Source organism: Pelmatolapia mariae, linkage group LG12 (genome assembly GCF_036321145.2).
Source record: "Pelmatolapia mariae isolate MD_Pm_ZW linkage group LG12, Pm_UMD_F_2, whole genome shotgun sequence".
Lineage (NCBI taxonomy): Eukaryota > Metazoa > Chordata > Actinopteri > Cichliformes > Cichlidae > Pelmatolapia > Pelmatolapia mariae.
Genome location: NC_086237.1, coordinates 15,144,143 through 15,168,124, shown reverse-complemented (window position 1 = coordinate 15,168,124; position 23,982 = coordinate 15,144,143). Strand labels below are relative to the sequence as shown.

Sequence of the window (23,982 nt, the reverse complement as noted above, 5' to 3'; positions counted from 1 at the left end):
ATACTATCGGACTCCTGCAACAACAAAGGAAGATGTATATTTTAAGAAAACAATAAAACATTTTAAAATAATTTAAAATTATTACAGTTTAATGGAAGACTGAGAAGTGAAAATGGAATCTCTGTAAAATATAATATTCAAGTACAGACAGAGCCAGTGGCAGACACCTGGGACAGGTGATGTGGAAGCCAGGCAACTTGGTTGGTGCACTCTGCAAGCAACTTTACAAGTGAATGGGCAGCATGAGCGAGTGAAAGGATGGAGCCACTATATTACGCCATCCAACTGATTTGTTGGATGGCGTTCCTTCAGTTTAGCCGTGTTTAAAAGTGTATCCCTCTCACCAAGACACAAAATACGCTGGTTAGCTTGTAGGAGAGTAAGTAAACAGGAAGCAGTGGTTTACCAGTGCCTTCTTTACTTCTCTATCAAACCACTAGTTTCACTGGTGGTTTGATAGAGAAGCGCTTTGTGCAGCCATGATTTGTGTGGTTGTTTTAGGTCACTGAACGGGTCAGTGGAGCATTCCTCAAAGTTATGGGCTCTCAAGGGGCAAATAAACAAAAATCTCTTTAAACCATCCTTCATTTATTTTTTTTCTGTTTTCTCTTTTTCACGTTTACACCATCTCCACGTGGAGCACTTAAAAGCACAAAACCTGTGCACGATTTTTTCCTCTTATCTAACTCTATTGCATCCAAGAATACGAACGCATGGGAGTATGGTTAGCATCCACAATGGCTTCTTAAAATAGAAAAAGCAGACTTCTTATTGCAGCTTAAGTGCGCCAGTGCTGTATTTATGGCACATGAGTCTATTTGATGCTATGCTTTCCCTTAGCAAGTCTCTAATTAGTGGGCTGCCTCATCCCTCAGTTGCAAGGGAACATCTCACGTATCCCAGTTCTGGATGGCTGAGACTCCTCTACCCTTGTAATGACAAGGCACATGAGTAGATAGTTAATGGAAAATTAAACCCAAACACTCAAAATAGCCTGAAATCCAAAACAACATCAACACACTGGGCTGGACGCACACTCCGTCGATTATAAACATTTTTGCTTTTGCTCAAAATATAAAAATGGGTGTTTAAACTTTTGCAATGGCTGTAAGAGAACATTACCTCAAAAACTTGTGAACAAAACATGTAAACAAAAGCAAAAAATATAGTTTTGTGATCAAGAATCATTTTAATTGCAACATCTGTGCTATCCTATTTGGCATGAGAGGTTATAAATAACTTTTTGAGACTATGATATTGTGCCCACTTGTGGAAGTACTAATGGTGTTTGTTAGTCTTGTGTTCACAGTAATAAACTCTAGAGACTCCCTTTGTTGAAAAAGGATGCACTAGATTTGGATGTATGTGGGATGGCACATGTACCAACACTCCATGTGTTGTGTTGTCAGATCTGATACTGACGATGCCTCTCTCCACAGATTTCTACTGGCCACAAGGTGGCACTATCAACCATTGGTTACGTTGGCTGCTCTATTTCCATCTTCTGCCTTGCCATCACTCTGGTCACCTTTGCAGTCTTATCGTAAGTATTACTTTTTAAACAGTAAGTAAATTTACAAGAACTCAGAGGAATTACCTTTTATTTTTTTTCCCTTCATATGTGGCCAAAGACATGTAGTGTGATAAGTCTGATGTCAGAATCTGGAATCTTTAAATACAACAAAGCCTTTTTTTATTACCATAGTAGTCTATGAAGTTATACTGTAGTTAAGTATTTTTCCTTTTGCTTCTTTTCAGGTCAGTGAGTACCATCCGTAACCAGCGCTACCACATCCACGCCAACCTCTCCTTCGCCATCCTGGTGGCAGAGATCTTACTGCTGATCAGCGCTCGCTTTGACCCTGGCACGGTACGTACACGGCACAGTGACTGCTTGATGATTACGGCATAATGATGACAGGAGTGGCAGTGGTTTTAATGGTTTTACAGCTGTTACTATGACGAGGATAGAAATACATCATGTTGAAAATGATGAGAAGTATAGAAAGCAGTGTAAAAAATGAGGGTTTAAGAAAAAAATACACATTGAAAGAGACAGTTTTGATCTTTTCCCAGCTGCCATGTAAGGTTATGGCTGTCCTGCTACACTTCTTCTTTCTGAGTGCTTTTGCCTGGATGCTGGTGGAGGGCCTTCACCTGTACAGTATGGTGATCAAGGTGTTCGGCTCTGAAGACAGCAAACACTTCTACTACTATGGCATTGGCTGGGGTGGGTCTGTCTTGCTTCTTTTTTTTTTTTTTTTGAAAATATGTATTTAAAAAAGATAACTATTCAGTAATATTTTCCTCATTTCTGTCCTTACGTCATCTTATTTTATTGTCACAAATCTGGTCCAAAGCCCTGCCTCTACCCTGGGCGACCTCATCTAAAGATGACTTCTTTCAAATTGATCTTTCTTTGTCAGATATAATAAAAACAGCTGTAGCAGTGTTGAATAAATCAACTTTAAGGTGCACTACATTCCAGTCTATCTTTTAGGTCTCATCATCTTTGTGAACTCGAGTGTGATGGACAGATAAAACAAATCTGGAACATACGTGTACCATCTCTGGCTGCTGGGGAACGCCTCTCTTACATGTTGAACCCATTTGTGGAAAAACATCGGCTTTTTTTAATTACTTCCTTTCTTCTGGCTAGAGTATTTTTTTCATTTTGTGTTTTTTTTACTGCACATTACTCACTTGAGATTTCTTCCCTGTCAGCTTCAAGTACAGTTGTTATCAAAAGAAAGTAAATACATGCTTTTATAATGAATTATTTCTCTGTTACGCTGTGATAAAGGCTTTCAACTACTTCATCCTTCATTTCCTCACTCTAAGTAAAAAATTCCTCCCAGCATAGTGTCCTCAAAACTTTTGGGCCTCGGAGGCCAAGAGATCAAAGCAGTGAAATTTAAGGACTTGTTTTCAAGGAAACAAGCAATTAGCAGCACCGCGGAGAAATAAAAACCTCTACAGGGAGTTTATACAGGCCCGGGTCCTGCACGGTGCACAGCTCCAAAGTGTTTGCAATGAAGTTTATCCTGTGGAGCTTTGACAACAAGGCAAAGAAAGGAAATGGGAAGGGAAAAAAACTCTGCGAGCAATCACCCATGGATTTAAAACAAAACATTTATATTTGTAGGCATTTCTATGGCATTTATCTAACATAATGTACAGTAAGGTACAGTGAGAACATGTAAACTAGACACAGAAAGGCTTCGGCTGGGGGTAACCAGGAGCCTTCCTGCTGTGAGTTGACAGTGCTAACCACTGCATGAAATGTATTGTAATGTAATGTAATTACCACAAACTAAAATATACAGCAAACTATAATAAAGCTGCCATGCTATTCTATGTGTAGGTACTGTACACAACCCCCATTTGAGGAGTGTATGGAGGAAATAGATGTCTATGGTGCTGCTATTACTGAATATGTGTTTGTTTGTTTTTTTGGACCAGGTTCTCCGTTCTTGATCTGTGTCGTGTCCATGACATCAGCACTTGACAGTTATGGTAAAGTTGATAAGTAAGTATAAAAAAGACATCTTTGGGGAAATGTACTTTATTCCATTAAGGCTCTTTGCAGTTGCATAATAGTGACATCACCTGTGTGCAAGAAATTGCAAACAGAAATTGTTATTTAAAAGCATTTGGTTACCAGTGTGTTGTTCCATGTTTGCATTGCAACATTATTTCCTTTTTGTTGTGAGGGAAAACAATCCGAAGTCTAAATGAAGGAGTTATCCTCAGCTCGGATGCATAGTTTACTCTGGGTGGAGAATACTGAAGTTTTCAGCTGGCTTTTCCATGAAAAACATTCCAAAAACAGAGAAATTCCAGTGCATGTTAAAATGCCTACTACACTAAAATACTTACTTAATTTGATTGAATCACATTGTTGAAACTTTATATTAAGGTCAGATAAAGTTTTACACATTTTTGTTTTTTGTATAATTGAACAGCAAGTCACAGAGAACGGTATAAAAGAAAGAAAAAAGATCAAAATTTTCAATTCAAAATTATTGCAAGTTGGTCATCAAAATTCTGATATACCAAACTTGAAATTTTGAGACATTGTGGATGGCAAAAAAAAAAAGTTTGTCCTTTTTAGTGGTGACAAAAAGCATCATGGGCATGTTAAAATAGAGCCAACCTTTTATTTGTGAACTGTGGATTCCTCTTTAGTGAGGATTACTGTGAGAGACCATGAGTTGTTTACTTATTTAGAGCAAAATGGCTCTAAAGTCATATTACAGATACATTTTGGCCTACATGTTATGTGTTTAAATAGCTCCTCTCTTTTTATATGATATACAGTAGTGTTGGTTTCTTGTTGTGGTATTTGTCGTCATCCTGGATCTACTAGAAAACATTGTTATACAGTTACACATGCATAGACTACATAAACACTGACTAAAAATCTTTTGGGGTTGGAATGTGATGATCAAATAATTGTCAGTAAAAGCCTTTCAACGTTTTTTCCAGAGGATAATCTTGTTTTTGTCTTCTATCTTTTTGAACACTGTCTCAACTGTTTATTTCAGCTGCTGGCTGTCACTGCAGAACGGAGCCATCTGGGCATTTGTGGCACCGGCTCTTTTTGTGATTGTGGTGAGAAATTTGCAAAAGTTTCCTTTTGTTGTTTTACACGAGTCACAATTTGTCACCTAATTTACAAAAAGTCTGTATTCTGTTCAAACACGGCTTTATTTCAGGTAAACATTGGCATTCTGATATCCGTGACCAGGATCATATCTCGAATCAGCGGAGAGAATTACAAGGTTCATGGAGACGCCAATGCAGTCAAGTGAGGGGTTTTTTGTTTATTGTTTTTTTTTTTAACATAATCAGGCTAATTCTCGTATTATTATCAAATGCTGATATTTGAATAAAAATTCATAACATAACCATGTTATCTCTTGGGTTGTCTCCAGGCTGACCATAAAGGCAGTAGCTGTGCTTCTGCCTATACTTGGCATTTCCTGGATCTTTGGTGTTCTCGTGGTCAACACACAGTCTTTGCCATTCCTTTATATATTTGCAGTTTTCAACTCATTACAAGTAGGTTCTTTACAATATGATCAATTTTAGATTTTTTTAACGCTATTTCTAAAACTATTTATAAATTCTTTTCTCTCCTTTAGGGGTTCTTTGTCTTCTTATTTCACTGTCTTCTCAACTCTGAGGTATAGTGCTGAATATGTTTTCACTTCCCCACACACAAACAAGTAGAATTTCATATTATGTATATGAAATTAGATATTTAGTCTAATTAGCGAGAAGGGGGACAAAGTTCTCTGCTGTAACAACTTCTAACTTGTGATGAATGCACAGCATACTTTGCCTCATATTTCTCAGTGTTTGTGATGGATTTACTTCTTACTGTAGGTCAGAGCTGCTTTCAAACACAAAACCAAGGTCTGGTCTCTTACCAGCAGCTCCATCCGAAACATTAATGTGAAGCCCTTCAACTCTGACATAGTGAGTCCTGATCATGGAAAAAAAGAACAGATAAAGCAAAAATGGCTGCTTGAGTCTGACTTTCTCTCTGTTTTTGTTGTTTTATAGATGAATGGACACAAGGAGGGTGTAACTCCCACCAAGATGAACACATGGGACAAGAGCACCAACTCAGCCAACCGCATTGACCTCTCTGCCGTGTAGAACCCCACATCACTATTTCCGCCTGTGGTGGGAGAGCAGTCTGAAGCCCCCAGAGTGTCCTCCCACGTTATTATGTAATGAATTGGACAGTGGTCTGCTTAAGTTAAAAATGTCACCAAAAGAGGTGTTTTGTAGCTATGCGATAGCTTCATCTTTAAAGACAAACAGATTCTTAGGACTGTGCCTTACTATCCACTCAAAATAACATGCCGCGTTCCCAAAAAGAAAAGCAGAAGGAGAAAGAAGGATCTGTGAAGTTATTAGAAAGATCCATGAGCGTAGCTCGAGGCCTGATGATGAAACTCTGTAGCGTAGCATGTCAGCTTGTCTACCTGCATACTGTACTGTAGATAGGGGAGCTAGGGTTAGATGACACAGCTTTTATGTATGTTTAGTACATATGTAGAATGAAAAAAGGAAGTTATTTTTGATGCCAAGGGTGTACTTACTGTTCGCACTCAAAGAGTAACATTTATTAATATTTTTTATGACAAGAAAGAAAGAAATAATTGAAAATATTAACTTTATCTCTGGGCATCAAATGTCTTTTTCAAAAATTTCAGAATCTCTGTTGGTTGTACTTATTTTTTTCACAGCTCCACAAAATTAGCTCCACCTACTAGCTAGCATAGCTTAGCACAAAAATGGGAAGCTAGCTAGCTTGAACAAAGGAGACGAAATTCAACTACCAGAAACCACTAATGTGGCTCATTTGTTAATTATGTACAAAAACAGATGTAAAAATAACAAACTGTAGCTTTACAGTCATGTGCCAGATTAGCGGTATCTGTCTTTTTGACGAATCTGTGCTCTGCCAAACTAGTTTGCTGCTGTTTAGCTGCAGACTCAAGAGCGGTGGTGTCTAATCTTTTTATGTAACTCTTGGCAAGAAAGCAAACGAGCTTATCTTCCAAAATGTCAACCTGTTTATTTGAATCACAGGGACGTGCTTATCATAGCCCAAGCTGTCTCACATGATAAAATAGTGCAATTACATCCAATTTCGAAAATGAAACGCAGTAATAGGCTAAGTATTTTTTTTAAGATATAGCTGACTAAAAAACAAAACCATGCCATCGGATACAAAAAGACCAAGGAAAGTTTCTGTTTTCCTTTAACTTAGTGTTATATTTATGTTTTAAAAACTATGACAAAGTGGTTTGACCAACAGGCAACAGAATTCATCATCGTAAGGGACACATTGTAAATTTTATCTGGGTGAAACCTTTTTTATATTCACATGATAAACACAGCTTTAATTCAGTTCTGGTGATGGCACAACACAATAACGGCATAATAACCATGGATGATGTAATAGTGGATTAGAATCTTATAACGTATTTATTTATTTTGTGAATCTGAATTTATCTTTATCTTGTCTTCTGCAAAGTGTCACAGCTCAACAATCAGTATGTTCTTATGTTAAATTTGTGTGTTTGTTTCTGTTTAAAGTGAATAAAATGAATTGACTGGCACAGTTGCAGTACCTCACATCTTAGTAAGCTGCCATATATTGTTCTTTTCATGGAATAATGAAGACTAGTTGTGTATCGAACACAGTTCTGTGAAGTTTTGATTTCGTGTTTAGCCTCGTCTGTTACTATTTCTTCTGTAACAGAGGGACTGGATAAGGTTGTTGCTTTTTTTTTCTTACTATACTGTGAGAATTAGGGGAGATGACATTATTTAAAACATCATCGATCTTACACTGAGACATCAATAAGTTTCCTAGAATAGGATTTACTGTAAGTCACAGATTTAAAATGAAGTATTTCAGTACTCCCAAGCATGTATGTGATCTTTGATGTTTGTTGTCTTAAGGTACTATGGTTTGAGCTTTCGGTTATCTTTATTAAAAACCTTTTAGTATAAGAAATCAGTGTGTACTTAAATAAATGATTTTCAGCATTATAAAAACATATTTATACACTGAAAAAAGAAAATAGGTGAACCAACTTAATTGAATTATTTCAATTGGTAACACCTAATTTAATTAAGTTCTTTGAAATGAAGTTAATACATTAGAGTAACACAACTGATTTATCTAATGTATTAACTTCATTTCAAAGAACTTAATTAAATTAGGTGTTACCAATTGAAATAATTCAATTAAGTTGGTTCTTTTTTCAGTGTATGACTTATGGGACAGTTTTGGTGGATACAAGTGTGCGCACCTGTTATTTACATTGTTATGAAATCCATTTTTGGCAAGAATGATTTTGAAGAATGATTTTTCTGTCAGACAAAAACTGCATTTTACAAAAGCTACAAGAAAAACTGCTAAACACTATTGCTTTTTTAAATGTATTAAAGAGTGACTGAAGATACATACTTGATTTGATTAAATCACATTGCTGAAACCTTATTTTAAGTTCAGATAAAGATACATGTTGATTTAAATTTCACTGAACTAACACTGTACCTTGCTATGACCAAATCCTGTTTAAATTCAGGAAATTGGTAGGTTTTTTTTGCTATTGCTTTGTGTGGCCATAGAGAAAATATTAGCAGAGAAACTCTTCATTTGAATGCGTGATGGCCGTTTACCCTTTGTTAACAACTGAACTGCTAATTACAGAGCTTAAAGAGCTTAACCCCCTGTGGGCACTGGGCCGTGGGGTTGGGTTTAATCGCGGGAGGCCAAGAGCCTTTGTGATAATGAATGCATATTAGTTGGGGGAGGAAAGATTGAGTTTATCTCACTAAGTGAGGTTAAATGCAGTGGATTTTATTGTAATAGAATGCTATTCATGTCTCTACTCTAGTAGTCCTCCACAGCGTAACACTAGTATTTGATTTTTATTTTCTGTAATTAAAAATACAGCAAGTAATGAAGAACTGTGTTGAAGCTTGTTTCTTCAATTGAAAAAAAGTTTGTCAGAGTTAAGTTGACATGTTATTATTCAACCTAATTTCAACGTTTTTAATGATTAAGTATCTGCGTGAGTTTTTAAAAGTTATTTCCCCAGACGTTTTAGCCAGTAAGTGTAAAGTATGAGATACCAAACTTTTACATTTTAAGATAATACAGTAGCTTTAAACCCTGAAACAAGCTACCAATGCGAAGAGGACGAGTTTACGAGTTGTCCCTGAAGGCGACACCATGAAACAGCTGCCTGCCTGTTTGCGCATGCTCACCAAAAGACATGAATAACCCCTGGGTAGATGGGTAGAAAGGTGAGGAGGAATACAACAAAGTTTAAACATAGTCGTGTGGACACTAACTGTGTTGACGAGCGGTCATTTGAACTTTTACCGGTTCTAGCAAAGCGACAGGGACTAGTTAACCTCGTTAAATAAGCACAGTGTGCTGCTAATATTTTGTTTACATACTGTTTACGACGAGGTTATTTCAACTTTTTGTGCTTGTCGAAACTTTGTTATGTTTTTTTATTGACATTTGCTATGAACGCAAAGCTTGCTTCGTGTCATGACGGTGTTTTTCATCAGTGGCATGGGATTTGCTAGCAGGAGAAAAGTGCCGTGGGACCGCGCGTTTGTTTCATTTGGAAAATCAACCACTTAAACACTGTCGGATATTTTAACACATTTATTTTTGTAATATCCATGGAGTCTATTGGGAAGTTTGAGTTCAGCAGGAAAGACCTGATTGGTCATGGCGCATTTGCAGTTGTGTTCAAAGGCAGACATAAAGAGGTAAATTTCATATCTGGTGTTAATTTTGATTTATATGGATCTCTGGAGATGAATAGGTTGTGTTGTTGTTGTTGTTGTTGTTGTTGTTGTTGTTGTGCTTATGTACTCCCTTTGTTTACCTTCCAAGAAACGTGATTGGGAAGTTGCCGTGAAGTGCATAAACAAGAAAAACCTTGGCAAGTCTCAGTGTTTGCTTGCCAAAGAAATCAAAATATTAAAGGTATGTATTTTTTTTAAGATGGTGCTGTGGCATGTCTCCAAGAATACCTTTGACAAATATGTTTTCTTCCCCCCCTCCCCCCCCCCCCCCCCCCCCACACACACACACACCTCTGCTAGGAACTGAAACATGAGAACATTGTTAGACTACTTGACTATCAGGTAAGGTTGCTCCCCCCATCCTCATCCTCATCCTCATCTTCACAGCACATGCACAACAAAACACACAGACATGTTGTACTGTTGACTTTGCTGCCACATGATGCAAGTGTTGCTGAAACACTGGCAACCAGTTACACAGCCAAGGCCAGAGCTTGATCTGAAAGGTTTAAGGTTCCTCCATCACAAATAAATTATTATATAAAAGGCATAAAAGTAACTGCGTGATTGATGTTCACTTCTGATGTATAGCGCTAAATTTTGGATTTGCTTCTCGGGCTAACTGCTAGAACCTAAAAGGCTTTTAGCTTAGCAGATGACTCTAGCACAGAACATTAATTTACCTGAGTGTGCGCTTTCCTCTTCTCAACTTACTGACACTCTGATAGCCAGGCAGGCAGACATGGGTGAAGTGATCTATTTCTGACAGATGGCAGACTGCAGCCAGTGAGACAATGGCTTATAAAACACACAACCTGAGAAACACTGGAGAAACACCCACACACAAGAAAAATGACTGCAGGTTACACGGGGAGATTTCAGGGCTGATGGCAGAAGCTTATGCAGGCATTAATGTGTGTAATTTACCTGGCATCTGTGCAATCTAAACCCTCTGGTATCTGTTATAGCCAGACACATTACACCACCACTAGCTTTATTATGGCTCTTCTCTGTGGTTGTTGTTGGTAATGGTGGTTACATATATATATATTTTAATCATTTTAATCCTGTATTTTTCCTGTAGTGTAATGAGGTTTTAAAACTGAAAACCTCATTGCACCATAATAGCCTTGAGGTATTTTATGCAATAGTGCGAGTGCGAGTGGTAAACAGTTCTAAGGTTTCAGTCCGGCACACAGAGAGCTCATCGGCTTTAACCTGGTGTAATAAAAGCAAGACGCAACTTGATTTCCCACTTGTTACTTTCCATTAGAGTCAAGTGGACCTGGCTCGCTGAACATCTCTCGCTCCACTTCATATTACCTCGTTAGCTTTTTCAGTGGTATTGACAGGATCGAGTTTCCCTGCGTCAAAGATGAGTTTCTAGAAGCTGCTCGTGATGGGCCAAAAGAGTCTTACAAATCAGCTGATGTAACTCGTTGTGGCTATTGCAACACTGAATAGCCTGAACTTCTAATCCAATGTTTACAATGCCAGTGTTGTATTTAAGCAGTTTAAATATTTGTGACTTTACTGACTCAAACTTCAACTCTGTTTTTTTTAGCTATCATGTAGCCAGTGCTTAATAATACTGCATGTAGCTTCATTGTGAATGATTTGCATATTATCTGCTTGTATTAACAGGAGACTGGGGGATGTGTGTATCTTGTTATGGAGGTGAGTTGTGTTTGAAATGCTAATGGTTGGTCTTGTTTTCATGGGAAAATGCAAATCTCATCCTCTACTCAGGCAGCATTGTCAGCCGAGCTGACGCTTGTCTTTCTTGTCTTTTCAGTATTGCAATGGAGGTGACCTGGCAGAGTACCTTCATTGTAAGTTTGCTGCAAAACAAATGGCTTAAAGCTCAGAATCTGTGCTGCACAGTTTTTGCAAAAGCACAAAAGAAAAACAGGACATTCACACCTTATCTTTCCATTGCATTCGGGTGCTTGTAAACATGTCGTACTGGTCTGGCTTTTAAGGGGCTTAGCTCTGCTTTTTTGTAGTGTTTTGAGGGAATAATAGGATTCTAACAGGGCAGTGTGACCTAAGAAGTCAGGTTTAAAGTTCATTCTGTGAATTATCATTAATACTACCAAGTACTTAACCTAGATAAAAACCCATTGACCTAAAGTTTCTCTCCAGTGTTTGCCTACAGCGTGAAAAAACAGAGCAAAATGAGCAGCCTAAAAATAAACCCCCACCTTTTTTCTTTTCTTTTCTTTTTTACAGTACAACATTAAATAAAACTTCTCTCACTTGGAAATTCCCCTACTTCAAGTTTCAAGCCGTGTTTCAAATAATGATGACACGTGGAGTTAATTTTTCCTGGGGCTAGGCTTGCCCCGCTGGTGCGGAGCGTCGGTCTAATACGGCCCCAGTGCCAGCGGTCCTTAAAGGCTAGAGCTGCCAATTCTGCATCTCTGCCAAGGAGACACATACAGCTATTTGCAGCGCAGCACTCGGGCACATTTGGCAAGGTTCTCGCTGCACTCACATGACCTCACCCATCTGTCACTCCCTTATGCTCTGTCCTCTGGTGGAAAACAAGACGGCTATGGGGTGCTGATGCACTGGGAGGGAGGGGGTGTTGAGTGGAGCAGTAGGTGGCGGTGGTGGAATTTGTGGGGGGTGTTAGTGTGTCAGACAGCCTTGACTATAATTTCTAATTGAGGCTTTATGAATAAAATCTTCCTCTGTGAGGCATAGCAGCATTGACGCTGACACTTTACACCATAAATAAGTTACGGTGAACATGTGATAGCAAACAAAGTGTATATTTATATCACAATCCTTACAGTATGTACATGTCAGATATTCCTCCAGATATCTGCTGGTAGCTGCAGCATTTCTATGCTTGGTTTTGCTTTCCTAGTGTATTTTCATATTTTGAGCTTTTTTAAAAAAAAAAAAAAAAGTCTCACATCAGTAAGGTAATGCATTTTCTTTTTATCCAGTATGGTAAATCTTCCATCAGGCTGACTTTCTTTTTCTCTTTCTGTATCGACAGCTAAAGGCACTCTGAGTGAAGACACCATCCGTGTATTCCTGCAGCAGATATCACGGGCCATGAAGGTCCTACATAGCAAAGGCATCGTCCACAGAGACCTCAAACCCCAGAACATTTTACTCTGCCATCCAGAGGGGCGCAGGTCCAGTTCCATCAATACCACCTTTAAGTTAGGTAATAACTTACACCAGCATTGCATTAGATGGTCTAAATGTAAAATAAATAAAAAATGTGTTCATATAGATTTAAAAGGAAAACACTGTCACCTGTTTCTCTCACCCTCCAGCTGACTTTGGGTTTGCGCGTCATCTCCAGACAAACACCATGGCAGCCACGCTGTGTGGCTCTCCCATGTATATGGTAAGCATTAAAGTAGCTCACTCTGGTATCCTGTGCCAAGCAGGTATGATGGCACCGTGCCTCTAAGCTGTTTTGGGGGGGTTTTCGGCCACAGGCTCCCGAGGTCATCATGTCCAGGAACTATAATGCCAAGGCTGATCTGTGGAGCATCGGTACCATCGTGTACCAGTCTCTGACTGGAAAAGCACCATTTTATGTGAGTAGCACTTTAAAAAAAACAAAACAAAAAAACGTGAACAAATACTAACAAAGACTTGCTAAGGTTCCTTGCATAATCACAAGCAGTCATGAAATTGTTTTGCCTCATTTCACACAAAGGACAAACTAACTGATGTCAAAGTGTAACATGATGCATCTTGTTTATAACATTAATAACGGAAAAACATGATTCGCGACACTGCCTGCTGGGTGATACTTTTCCACATCTTCTGTGTTGTTAGCTGGAAAACGTTGGAGCATCTTGTTAGAAATGAGCCTTGTTTACCTAAGACGGGATGATGAGAGAGGCAGCTGGAAATTACTGTGAGCCATTTCTGTGAACCCAGAGTAAATGCTGTTTCACAACCCCAGCTATTACTTTCCCCCGTTCACGTGTCTGCTCAGATGCCACTGTTGCACTGTTATTTGCAAGCTGCCTCAGCTGTGATTCACACATATATAGACACGTGCCATTAGTTTTACCTCCTCGTTGGTTGTGTATTTTGTGCTAAAGTTGCCCCTTCTGTCCCTGTGTAGACAGAAAAACATTGTGTTTGGCCCTTTCTGCCGTTGCGTCTCTTGAGGTTATTTATATTGCAGTTTATTTTCTCTGACAATGAGAGGGAAGGTTGCCTTTTATTTCTGCTTGGCAGGTCAGTGAGTTAAGTCCAAAGGTTAGCGAGAGGTGAGGCGCTGCTGCTGATGTCTCTGAGAATGATGTTTATTTGGTTTAGCTGGCAAGCATTCATTACACTTTGGCCTTTCTGGAAACCTGATTGTGTTTATGCTTGGGCTATATGGACCTTTACACAACAGTTCAGATCAAATGCTTTTATATAGTGACAAATAACGACAACAGTCACCTGAAGGTGCTTCATTTTATAAGACAAAGACCTCACAGTATTAGAAAGAAAAACCACAACAATCAGACAATCCTTTATTAGCAACTGCTTGGTGACAGTGGGAAGAAAGAACTCCCTTATGATGTCAAGAGACCTCCAGCAGAGCTAGGCTTGGGTTATGGGGTGAGGGGATGGAGAAGAGAAAAAAGCAGTGGAGAGAGATCAAAATTTACATTTGTAAAGCTTTAGGCCAGAAGATCGGTTATTCAAATGCTTGTTTGTAAAGTCCAGACTCATTCATTTGCATTGTTATAGTCTGTGGGTGGTCATCTCCAAGTCTTACTCTTGTCTCTGTGTCTTTTGTATACAGGCCAGCACACCACATGAGCTTCGTCTATTCTATGAAAGTAACAGGAACCTGTTCCCCAAGTGAGTACGAACAGCTTTCACCCAAGCACTCCAGCCCCGAACATTTTTAGATATTACCCTGCAGGTATATATTTCTAGCACCAATGCAGAACATCACAAAACTTAATTGTTTCCCCAAATGGAAAAAAGACTGAGTTGAAAACATTTAAAGATGAGCCTGGAACAAAGCAACATGCATAACAAACAGAGGAAGACGGTAGAAAGGCGACATAAACTGGCATTACTAAGAAATCTACCCTGGATGCTGATAATGTTTGTCTATAAATACACATTTCTGTCTACATGAATGATGTTTGATGTATATTTGGACACATGCACACACATATATAATTAGCTCTGAGTAAATAAGTCGCACAACACTTCTAAGAATAGTGCTGTTGTGGAAGAAACCCATCCGGACACCTGACGGGAGCGATCATCGACAACATTCTCCATCAGCAACTCTCACACAATTCATATTTTAGAGTTACAAACAACAGTGTGGAAATATAGAGAAATCCTTCTTCCTGTGAAGGATTTAATTCTCTATAAATGATTCTGCCTCGGCTTTGTTATCAGTGCATACAGAGGCCTTTGCAGCTAGGCCTCGTGGCTATTTGCAGTCGTTTTGAACGCAGCTTCTCTGATGTTCAGAATTTGGACTTGGAAAGTGTTCAGAGGGATTTATGGATTGTTTGCCCACTGCTTTCATGGTGTACTTTGCCAGCCTGTGTGTGGCTTGGAGCCATGCTTATCTTTTTCAGTGATTAAGCTGGGAGATAAGAAAGGCTCTGCCTGTGTGTGTGTGTGTGTGTGTGTGTGTGTGTGTGTGTGTGTGTGTGTGTGTGTGTGTGTGTGTGTGTGTGTGTGTGTGTGTGTGTGTGTGAGAGTGTGAGGGAATAGTTTGTTGTTTTCCTTTGGCTCTATATATAACCTGCCAAGTGCCAGCTACTGGTCTGTATGGCTATTGCTTTCCATACTACCGACATACTGTAGGTCAGCACTTACATAAACACATACACTATGGCTGACTGCCTGGAGTGTCATGACACCTCAAGGTCTTGTACTGAAGCCGTAAATTAGATTAAAATTTCATATTTTAGAGTTCACAGTATGGAACGTCTGAAGCAGTCTGTTTTTTAAAGCCATAAATATCCACAAAATAACTCAGTGAACAAACTTGAACATGAAGTCAAAATATTAGCATGATCTAAATAAAGGCTATAATACACTGGGCTGTAAAAAGCTACAGAATAATCGTCCCATACTTTCTCCTCTCCCTACATCTTATTTTGTAATTAAAATTATTAGAATGATTGAATAGTGATAACCTTTAACAATTTGTTTTCCTGGGATTTGTATTATTAGCTGTGTTCTTACACATGCAAGTTTTAATAGAAAGCTGTTGTATTTTGCCAGCATCCCAAAGGAGACCTCTGATAACCTAAAACACCTGCTGTTGGGGCTTCTACGGAGGAACCATAAAGATCGGATCAGCTTTGGTAAGTCTGCCCCTTTTTATTAGTAAAAAAACATAATTTAATGATTTAAAAGTATTTTTCTTATGTCTTTATCTTTTCTTTTTCAGAGGAATTTTTTAACCATCCCTTTTTGGAAACAAGCTCATCAACAAAGAAATGTAAGTGTCGCGTTGTTGTGAGGACAGCTTAGTATCAGTGACGCCGTTATAGCTGAGGTCGTAACACAAGTGCTTTACTCTATTTTTTGTCACTGGCTCATCAGTCCCCGTGCACTCCTACCCCAGTTCTGGCTCCGGCAGCTCCTCTAGCAGCTCCTCCACATCTCAGCTGGCCTCGCCTCAAGTATGCACAAAGTTTTCTCATGAAGTGAAGTGACCTGAAACCAATTGGTCATACTGTGAAATCCATAATTAATATTAGTTTTAGTTACATCTGTGTTTTATCTTCACTCTGTCAGCATTCCGATGGAGAGATGCACCAACCTCAGCCCAAGCTGCCTTACACCCCTGTGCAGGACAAGCCTGGCTTCCTGCAGAAAGAAACAGCTAATCAAGATGGTAGATATATCCGACCTCTCACAGAAGATTATGTCTTGGTGCCTGCCCAGTTTCCCAGTAAGACCTCTGAGCATCAGGAGACATCAGATTTATCAGGATGTTTTTAGTGCATTACTTTTTTGACATTAGCACAAAAAGACTGACTGCTCCTGTTGTGCTGCTTTACAGGTGAGCATATATGCGAAGTAAATGTTGGGTCACCCCCAGAAAGTTCCCTTAAAGACCGTGGGTGAGTGTTCCCTTCTTGGCCTGAACACTATTTGGGTTCAGTTAAGTTTTATTCTTTTATGTAATTTTAAAATGTGTTTGTATAGGAGCTCACCACTGGCCGAAAGGGGTGCTGGACTCACTGGAAAGACACCCCCACGCTCTCCTATGCTGCGCTCTCCCCCGAAGCCTGTTAGGTAAGAGAAAGCCAGACTGTCAGAAAGCCAATTTTAAAGTTCAGCTGGTGGAAAATAAAAGAGGTCCGATATGGATAATTAAATTCAACGTGAAGCTAGATCAGGGGTGGGCAATCTCAGTCCACGAGGGCCGGTGTCCCTGCAGGTTTTAGATCTCACCTTGGGTCAACACACCTGAATCACATGATTAGTTCGTTACCAGGCCTCTGGAGAACTTCAGGACATGTTGAGGAGCTAATTTAGCCATTTAAATCAGCTGTGTTGGTTCGAGGACACATCTAAAACCTGCAGGGACACCGGCCCTCGTGGACTGAGATTGCCCACCCCTGATCTAGATCAAACAGTATTTATATTCACGGTATACAGAACATGTTTGTTCCACTGCTGTTTATAACTGCTTTATAAAATCAGCTGCCCACTCTTCTGTGTTTCCCCTTTTAACCACGCAGCAAGCCAGCTGAAACACTTGGCAGTAACTTCAGCCCGTCTGTTCCCATTCCCGTCCCAACTCAGATCCAAAACTACCAGCGTATGCAGTGTGTCGGCTCTCATGGCTCCACCAGGCATGTCCATCCATCTTATCTGTGCACCAACCCCACCTCAGAGTCTTACTCTTATGCGTTCTCTGTTTCCTTGTCTAACAATGTCTCATCTCGTTCAGGGTCACGTTATACTGTCCCGGCAGTCCCAGCAGCAGTGAAAGCCCACCACAGTATGAAGAATGTGGATCTCCCAGTCCAGTCTTTACCTTCAACTCTGGAGGGAGCCAACCTCAACAGTCTTCCCCGCTGGGTAACTAGATCAGTTGGCTTCTGTATTACCTATGAAGACATTCATCTGTATGTGTCATACACAAATACATAATTTTTAAATTGATCTAAGTCAACTTTCATATACACAGTTGACTGGACATTGGAAATGCACACAGAAACTGCAGCTCAGATGATTATTGTTAGAAGAAGGTTAAAAAAAATAGTTAATTACTATCAGAGACCGATGTTTATGTGGCCTTTTTTTTTAATGTCTGAAAGGGTCTTTTGTTAAGCAGACCTATTCCACTGTAACCTTCCAACAGCAATACACACACTCTCAATTTCATCATCTCACACAAACATTTTTTTTGTGGATTTTTAAATTTGTTTTGAGGTAAACTGTCAGTATTTTATTTTCTCTGTAGCTCCTTTTGCTCTCACTCATCTGTGTTTTTTATTCTAAACTCCTACAGTCAACGAATGCATTTACAAATATCATGTGCTCTTTAAAAACAGTGGTTTTATATGTATAATGTTCTGTTCTCCAGTGGGAACAAGCCCAAAGACGTCAGAGCAGACTCTCCCACTCAGCACAAGAACTGGGCTCCTCGCTGCTTCTCCCGACATGCAGGACAAGCCCAAGGTCAGCTTCAACATGCCATACAGACACAGTGTCGACTTAATATTAATAAACATTTTACAGTTAATATTAAGTCATCCACTCTACTCTGCCATTCTGTCTGTGACATTAGAAATTGTTTTGCAATGCACACACCACTAAAACCGGGGTGATTTCCTTCCACATCTCTTTAAAACAGCAAATTTTTACACTTCCTATGGTGTCAGCGGATAATAGAAGATAAAAATGGGCACAGAGGGAAAGATGTTTCAACAGTTCAATTTCTTTTTCAGCAGCAGGTTCAGCCAAGAATGCCAAACAGAACCAGGACAGTCCCAAACCTGCAATCCCTTGACCCCACTTCCCAGGCCAACCTCAGCCGTAAAGCAGCAATTAAAAAGGGCCCTTTTAAAAGGTATGAGCAGTGTAATACTCCCACACTGTTGTTATAAATGGTTGAAATAAAAAAAATAAATAAATGGTTAAATCATTATGTATTTTTGACAATATTTTAGCATCCTGGAAAATTACAAGCTAATATCGCAAGTCTAATTAAGATTATGGGAGCCTGCTACTAAGAGATAACACACAGTCAAACATATGCTGGTTGATTAATTATTAAATGCTCACAAGGGTGTCTGTGGATATATTACATGTGCAGATCAGTGAGCACGGGAAGGTTATCTGACATGCTACTGAAGGCGGCCCTCGGAGCTCAGCTCTTTGAAGAAGGGAGAGACGAGAGCTTCAGCAGTGAGAAAAGCATGGAGATAACAGGTATCAGTGCAACGTGCTAGAAGTAAAACCAGTCAAATGACTTCTAAAGGGACGGCGTTTTTCTGTACGAACGAGTCCATTCATAAAACCACTGACTTAAAGTGATGCAGAAGAAGGTTTTACAAAATCACCGCACATGTAGGGGAATGTGACACATGTTTGGAACATGCAGTAGGCACAAAGAGCCCTTTGTGAAGTATCTAATTCAGTCACCATGACCACTGCATTACTTTACTTCAGTTCATCTAGGCTACCTTACCAATGGGGTAGCAGCCATCTGACTCTTCTTACTTGTTCCTACAGCACCCCCTGCTGGCTGTCATGGAGTTTTCCGGTGCTCAGACAGCCCAGTTCCTATGATTTTCACTATGGGCTCTCCATCCAGTGGAAACTCACCTCCTGATACCATGTTAATGAGGAGGTTCTCAGGTAGGTGTCCTGGCTTCCCTCACTACTAACTTTCTACTGAGGGCTTTTATTTTGAACCGTCATTTTCGTTTTGCTTATAGGAGGGTTTAAATAAGTCTCTTAATTTCAGCATGCTTACGATATAACTGCTTAATCTGATTATAATGTGCTGCTTTTTGAGTTTGGACATCACTGAGACTCTTAACTTAAAAGAAAATTGTTGTGATTAACCAAGGAAAACCAATATTACAGGCCATTTTCCATTTGTTAAGTGTTTAAAGCTAAAACGTGTTATCAGTTAATCTATTTACATATTCATGAACTATGTATCAGCTGTATGTGGTAAAGCTAATTTTGCCTTTTGTTTTTAAATACAGACACTCCCAGCCACTTAAACTCAGGTTGGCATCTTCAACGAAGAAACCGTAGGCACAGTGACACTGAAACAATGAATGTTATTCCATGCAGCGGCCTGATTTTTCATCCTCCAGAGCTCCCTGAAGACACATTAATGGAGGTACAGTCAAATGCCGATAGTGGTGAATACTCCAGGATCGTCAGTAATGTACATTTGCGGGTTCCACATGAAAGGTTTCCACATTGAGAATATTTTATGTGCTCTTTTCACAGGAGGCTCACACAGACGCTCTGACTGACTTGCGGTTCACTTTGGCTTTCGTCCAGTGTGTCATGGAATTGGCGTCCTCTAAGGACCCGGGGCTCGAGCCCATCAGCAGTCCCGACGTTTCCTTCCTGGATCAGAGCTTGGTGGCTGATCAGATCAGCCTTCTAAGTAGAGAATGGAGGTAAGAGCCATTACAGTTTCTCCACACGTGGAGTAGCTCTCTTTGTTTAATAAAAAAAGAAAATCTTAAAACTTCTTATGTTTCCTATGTAATGTTCCAGCTATGCAGAGCAATTGGTGCTGTACATGAAGGCTGAAGAGTTTCTGTCATCAGCTCTGCGCAGCGCTAAAGAAAATATCAAGAAAGGCGAGCTGTTTCCATCTACTACAGTCAAACAAGGTGAGACCAACATTCCCTTCTGTAGATTTGTAAGGTAAAGGTAAACGTTCATAGTGTGAATTTCTTCAGAAATTGTGCTATCAACAGAATAGCTTGACTTATTAGAGTATTTGTGCTAAGGTAATTTAAAAGGAACTTGAACTATGGTCCAGAACCTCCCATAATTTAAATCACATGACCGTGTAGGTCAAATTGTTTCAACATTATTTTACATATTTGGTTCAAAGCTCCAGACTGTGACTGTCTTTGTTACACAGTTAAAACCACTTCTCTGCTTGCAGACTGCGCAAAACTAGGTGATTACCTAAGTATGTAAGATGGACTTATCTTTTGAAAAGTAAAGCCTTACACTGGCATGCTCTTTAAGGCCACCAAGGGGCAATCCCTATGATTTCAAAAGGGCTTCCGCTCCTATAGACATCGGCAAGCAAATTGCCTTCTTCCCTGACATCTGTAAACACTTTAATCATGAGTTTATACCCAGAGTCACTTCTCATGGGTCGTCCCGAGTAAAACGTTAAGTCCATTTTGTGAATTTTTATCATTCTAAGTTTCAGGAATGATTGTTATGCAGGGTATGTAGAGAAGATGCCAGCCTATGTCTCTGCAGATTCGCATTCAGATCCACCCCTCATTTGTCACATCCAGTAACAAAAACCAACATGTGACATTGAAAACGCCCATTCTGACCCTTTAAAATTAGATTTCACAAAATAGTGGGCGACGTCATGGAGGCTACATCCATCTTTTATATTGTCTACGGTATTTACTCGGGATGCCCTATATTTGTGGCTACCACTGAAAAAGTAAACCTGACTGAATATTCCTGCCTCACTGTCATTTCTCTACTCCTACGGGTCTCTGTATTTACTGCTGCCACACATACATACAAGCTAAAAGGAGAATGGAAACAGTGACTAAAACTGAGATGAAAGAATGCACGTTGGCCGCAAAGTGCTCCAAAATCTGTCAGTCAGGAAGACATTATAAGAAACTGAAGTCATTCTTTAAACTCTTGTTGTATGAGCTTAGGCTTAGGCAGAAATATTGTGTGTATCTGTGTGTATTTATTAACAGTTAATGAAAGTAAAATGTTCCTGTATTCATTTTTTTTTTTTTTTTTTGCAGTAATCAGGAAGCTGAATGAATTGTACAAGAACTGTGTGACCTACTGTCGCTCCCTCAGCGATCAGCTGCAGACCTTCTTGCTTAACAAGCAGAAACTTATGGACAACTTCAATGCACTCACAGCAGAGAAGCTCATCTACAACCACACTGTGCACATGGTCAGCTCATTTCACAGGAGGATATTGATATTCACTCCAAGATGGACTCTGTCCTGTATATCCTATCAATCGTTATCTTAGCTCTTTAAATATATGCATGTGTGTCTTGTTTTTTTCCCCTCCATTCAGGTAAAGTCTGCTGCTTTAGATGAGATGTTCCACCATGGCACCACATCAGTGCAGCGCTACCATAAAGCGCTTGTGCTCATGGAGGGTCTGTCCCGAACCCTCAAGGAGCAAGAGGACATTGATGGCATAGAAAAATGTACGTGGAAGCGCTGTGACACACAAACCATTAAATAGAAATTTTAAATGCTAACATTAGTCATTGTATTCATGCATTTGTCATGTGGTCACTGAGTTGTTCCCTTATCTCTTTAGGTAAGCAATGCATTGAGCGGCGGCTCTCAGCTCTGCACACAAAGCAGTATTTATGAGCTCCACGACTGCATCAATAGCAACTGCATTATCTTGCCTCATCCATCTGCCATCACTGTCTGCACTTTGATCTCTCCTAAGGGAAACGACCACTGGAGCGTCTGCTCCTCTCATTTCTTCACCCAATCTGTAATTGAAAGATAAATGCACAGTAAAGGTTTGAAAAGGCTGGAAGTTCTTGAAAAACAGGTTGGGTTATGAATGTTTAAAAGCTATGATCAGGTAAATTGTTTTCAGTATTTGTTTTGTTACAAACTGTACGTGTTAGTGTGTTTTGGTGTTTTGCACATAGAATGATGAGCTAAATTAAGAAATGATTGCAAGTGTTTATACTTGAAGCAAAGATTACTTTGTGGTTTTCTGTGTTGGAAACATTTGTGTTATGTGTCTGGTGAATAATCACCAGCCTGCGGGACTCTGAAGAGTTTGAATGAGATGACCAAATATTGCCAATGTGTAGCAATACTTGTGCCTGTTTTTTTCTGTCTTTGCATTATAACAGAAGAGTGAATATGAATGTATTGAAAGTATGTTCTAACCTGATACACAATAATTGCCTTACGACTGCCAGTCTTATGGCCATATAGTGTGGAGTGCAATAAGTATTCTTTGACATTTGAATGAGATTTTAGTTTTACACATGATCCAAAAATCCCTCCCTTGGGTGGGCGAGACACTCAGCTATGAGGTACTTCAAGTGACTTTTTCCTCTTACCGCATTGCCACTGCCGTTCGTGTGTATCTATGCATATTTGGTTTTTTTCTTGTGTGTGTTATACATTTGGAGATTTGCTGATTTTGAATTTAGAGATGTACGTTTGCATTCAATCCATGCGCAAACTGTGCATGGCACTAGGTGATTTTAACTAATTGTTTGAAGTCTGTTTACCAAATGCCTTTTGTATTGTTTTAAGACTGCCTGTCAAATGTTGCCAAGATAAGTTGTTATATGGTGTTTGATCAAAATAAATATTTATTATAAAGTCGCTGACAGTTTGCAGTAAAAATCCATTTCAGTGTTCTTACTCAAATGTTGACTTTTGCCATAGCTTCTGTTTAATTCAAAGCCATAAGTAATTATAGTTTCTTTATAATCAGGATTTAGCTTAAAGTATACCATTTTACTACATAATATTCTTGTTAACTAATAAGCTGTGAATGTATGAATCGTCCAGGCTTTATTTATTTATTTACCCGCCAAGATTTATTCAGTGTTATAATGAGCAAACATGCACAGAGGACACACTAGAGTAAAGAGAAAAAAACCTATAAACTATTCAACAAACGTAATTACATTTTATAATGCCAGGATATCATTTACGTTGCATATTATATGCATTCAACAAACCTAGGTCTTATTGTCTTGACTTGTAAAATATTACATCAAACAACATTGCTTCTATGTATGGAAAAGGAGATGAGACATGCTTTTATTTTCCAGTCCACAGTAGTCATATTTGTACTACGAATACATTTTGAATGTTTTCAGTTCTTGTTTCTCTGGGTAGATCCTATGCAGTGGTTTCCTTAAACTTGTTTTTGATACAGTATTTATCATAAGTTTTCAGTGCTTTCTCTCACTGTGTATCACTAAATAAATCTTTGGAGACAGTAACAAAATTAAATTGCTTCTTATTAGAGCATTGTTCTTCTTCTTATATTATTATTTCAATATTCAGGGGTACCAATAAAAAGCTGTCATAAAATCTTCAGAATTAAAGCTTAGATGAGGAACATCACTTTTGTAACATTATAGGGAATTTTTTCCTGGTATAGCATCAAAACTGCAGTATATTATTTTGGTTTAATATAGATTTTGAATTTATAAAGAAATTACCTGTATGATTTAAAAAAAAAGATGAAAGATTAAACAGCTCAAAGTCAGAATATCCATTATCATCTTTAATATTCAGTACCTTTGTGGGGAGGAGTTATATTTAAACACCAAGCTGTCAGTGCTTGCTTTTAAAAATCGAACAACCGTATAAGGATTTTATCAACCGCATTTTCATCTAGAATCACAATCGCTCATGCAACCCACCATTTTAGATTAC

The 23,982-nt window shown here is 39.1% G+C and overlaps 2 protein-coding genes across 6 annotated transcripts in view; both read left to right on the top strand.

Annotated features, from left to right (window-relative positions):
- adgrd1 (adhesion G protein-coupled receptor D1) overlaps positions 1 to 5,744 on the top strand; it is a 30,148-nt gene extending 24,404 nt beyond the window's left edge. The window contains exons 17-26 of the mRNA XM_063490402.1: positions 1,440 to 1,543; positions 1,759 to 1,870; positions 2,077 to 2,230; positions 3,463 to 3,529; positions 4,548 to 4,614; positions 4,719 to 4,810; positions 4,938 to 5,064; positions 5,148 to 5,189; positions 5,392 to 5,484; positions 5,572 to 5,744. Coding sequence (XP_063346472.1) covers positions 1,440 to 1,543; positions 1,759 to 1,870; positions 2,077 to 2,230; positions 3,463 to 3,529; positions 4,548 to 4,614; positions 4,719 to 4,810; positions 4,938 to 5,064; positions 5,148 to 5,189; positions 5,392 to 5,484; positions 5,572 to 5,667 — 954 coding nt within the window. The 3' untranslated portion in view covers positions 5,668 to 5,744. The remainder of the gene's footprint in view (positions 1 to 1,439; positions 1,544 to 1,758; positions 1,871 to 2,076; positions 2,231 to 3,462; positions 3,530 to 4,547; positions 4,615 to 4,718; positions 4,811 to 4,937; positions 5,065 to 5,147; positions 5,190 to 5,391; positions 5,485 to 5,571) is intronic.
- A 3,087-nt stretch (positions 5,745 to 8,831) lies between these two features.
- On the top strand, positions 8,832 to 22,906 carry ulk1a (unc-51 like autophagy activating kinase 1a). 5 transcript variants are annotated; one of them, XM_063489595.1, is made up of 27 exons: positions 8,832 to 9,324; positions 9,452 to 9,544; positions 9,664 to 9,705; positions 11,008 to 11,040; positions 11,159 to 11,195; positions 12,374 to 12,547; positions 12,660 to 12,733; positions 12,828 to 12,929; positions 14,144 to 14,202; positions 15,601 to 15,683; positions 15,770 to 15,820; positions 15,925 to 16,004; positions 16,120 to 16,219; positions 16,388 to 16,448; positions 16,534 to 16,623; positions 17,073 to 17,186; positions 17,285 to 17,415; positions 17,924 to 18,018; positions 18,288 to 18,409; positions 18,656 to 18,771; positions 19,075 to 19,200; positions 19,557 to 19,696; positions 19,810 to 19,985; positions 20,086 to 20,204; positions 21,333 to 21,490; positions 21,620 to 21,755; positions 21,872 to 22,906. In XM_063489595.1, exons 1-27 carry the CDS (start codon positions 9,235 to 9,237, stop codon positions 21,925 to 21,927), a joined length of 2,658 nt encoding a protein of 885 aa, XP_063345665.1. In that variant the 5' UTR covers positions 8,832 to 9,234; the 3' UTR covers positions 21,928 to 22,906. The 5 variants fall into 5 exon arrangements, with proteins under 5 accessions (XP_063345665.1, XP_063345663.1, XP_063345666.1 ...); XM_063489593.1 differs by having other exon boundaries at positions 16,120 to 16,276; positions 18,291 to 18,409; XM_063489596.1 differs by having other exon boundaries at positions 16,120 to 16,276; positions 19,671 to 19,696.
- The last annotated feature ends 1,076 nt before the right edge of the window (positions 22,907 to 23,982 follow it).

Bases quoted from the DNA above. Each gene is read 5' to 3' on its own strand.
- ulk1a (XM_063489592.1), top strand. From the start codon at position 9,235: ATGGAGTCTATTGGGAAGTTTGAGTTCAGCAGGAAAGACCTGATTGGT. The intron at 12,930-14,143 runs GTGAGTAGCACT...TTTTGTATACAG, and splicing joins CTGGAAAAGCACCATTTTAT to GCCAGCACACCACATGAGCT. The intron at 20,205-21,332 runs GTGAGACCAACA...TTTTTTTTGCAG, and splicing joins ATCTACTACAGTCAAACAAG to TAATCAGGAAGCTGAATGAA.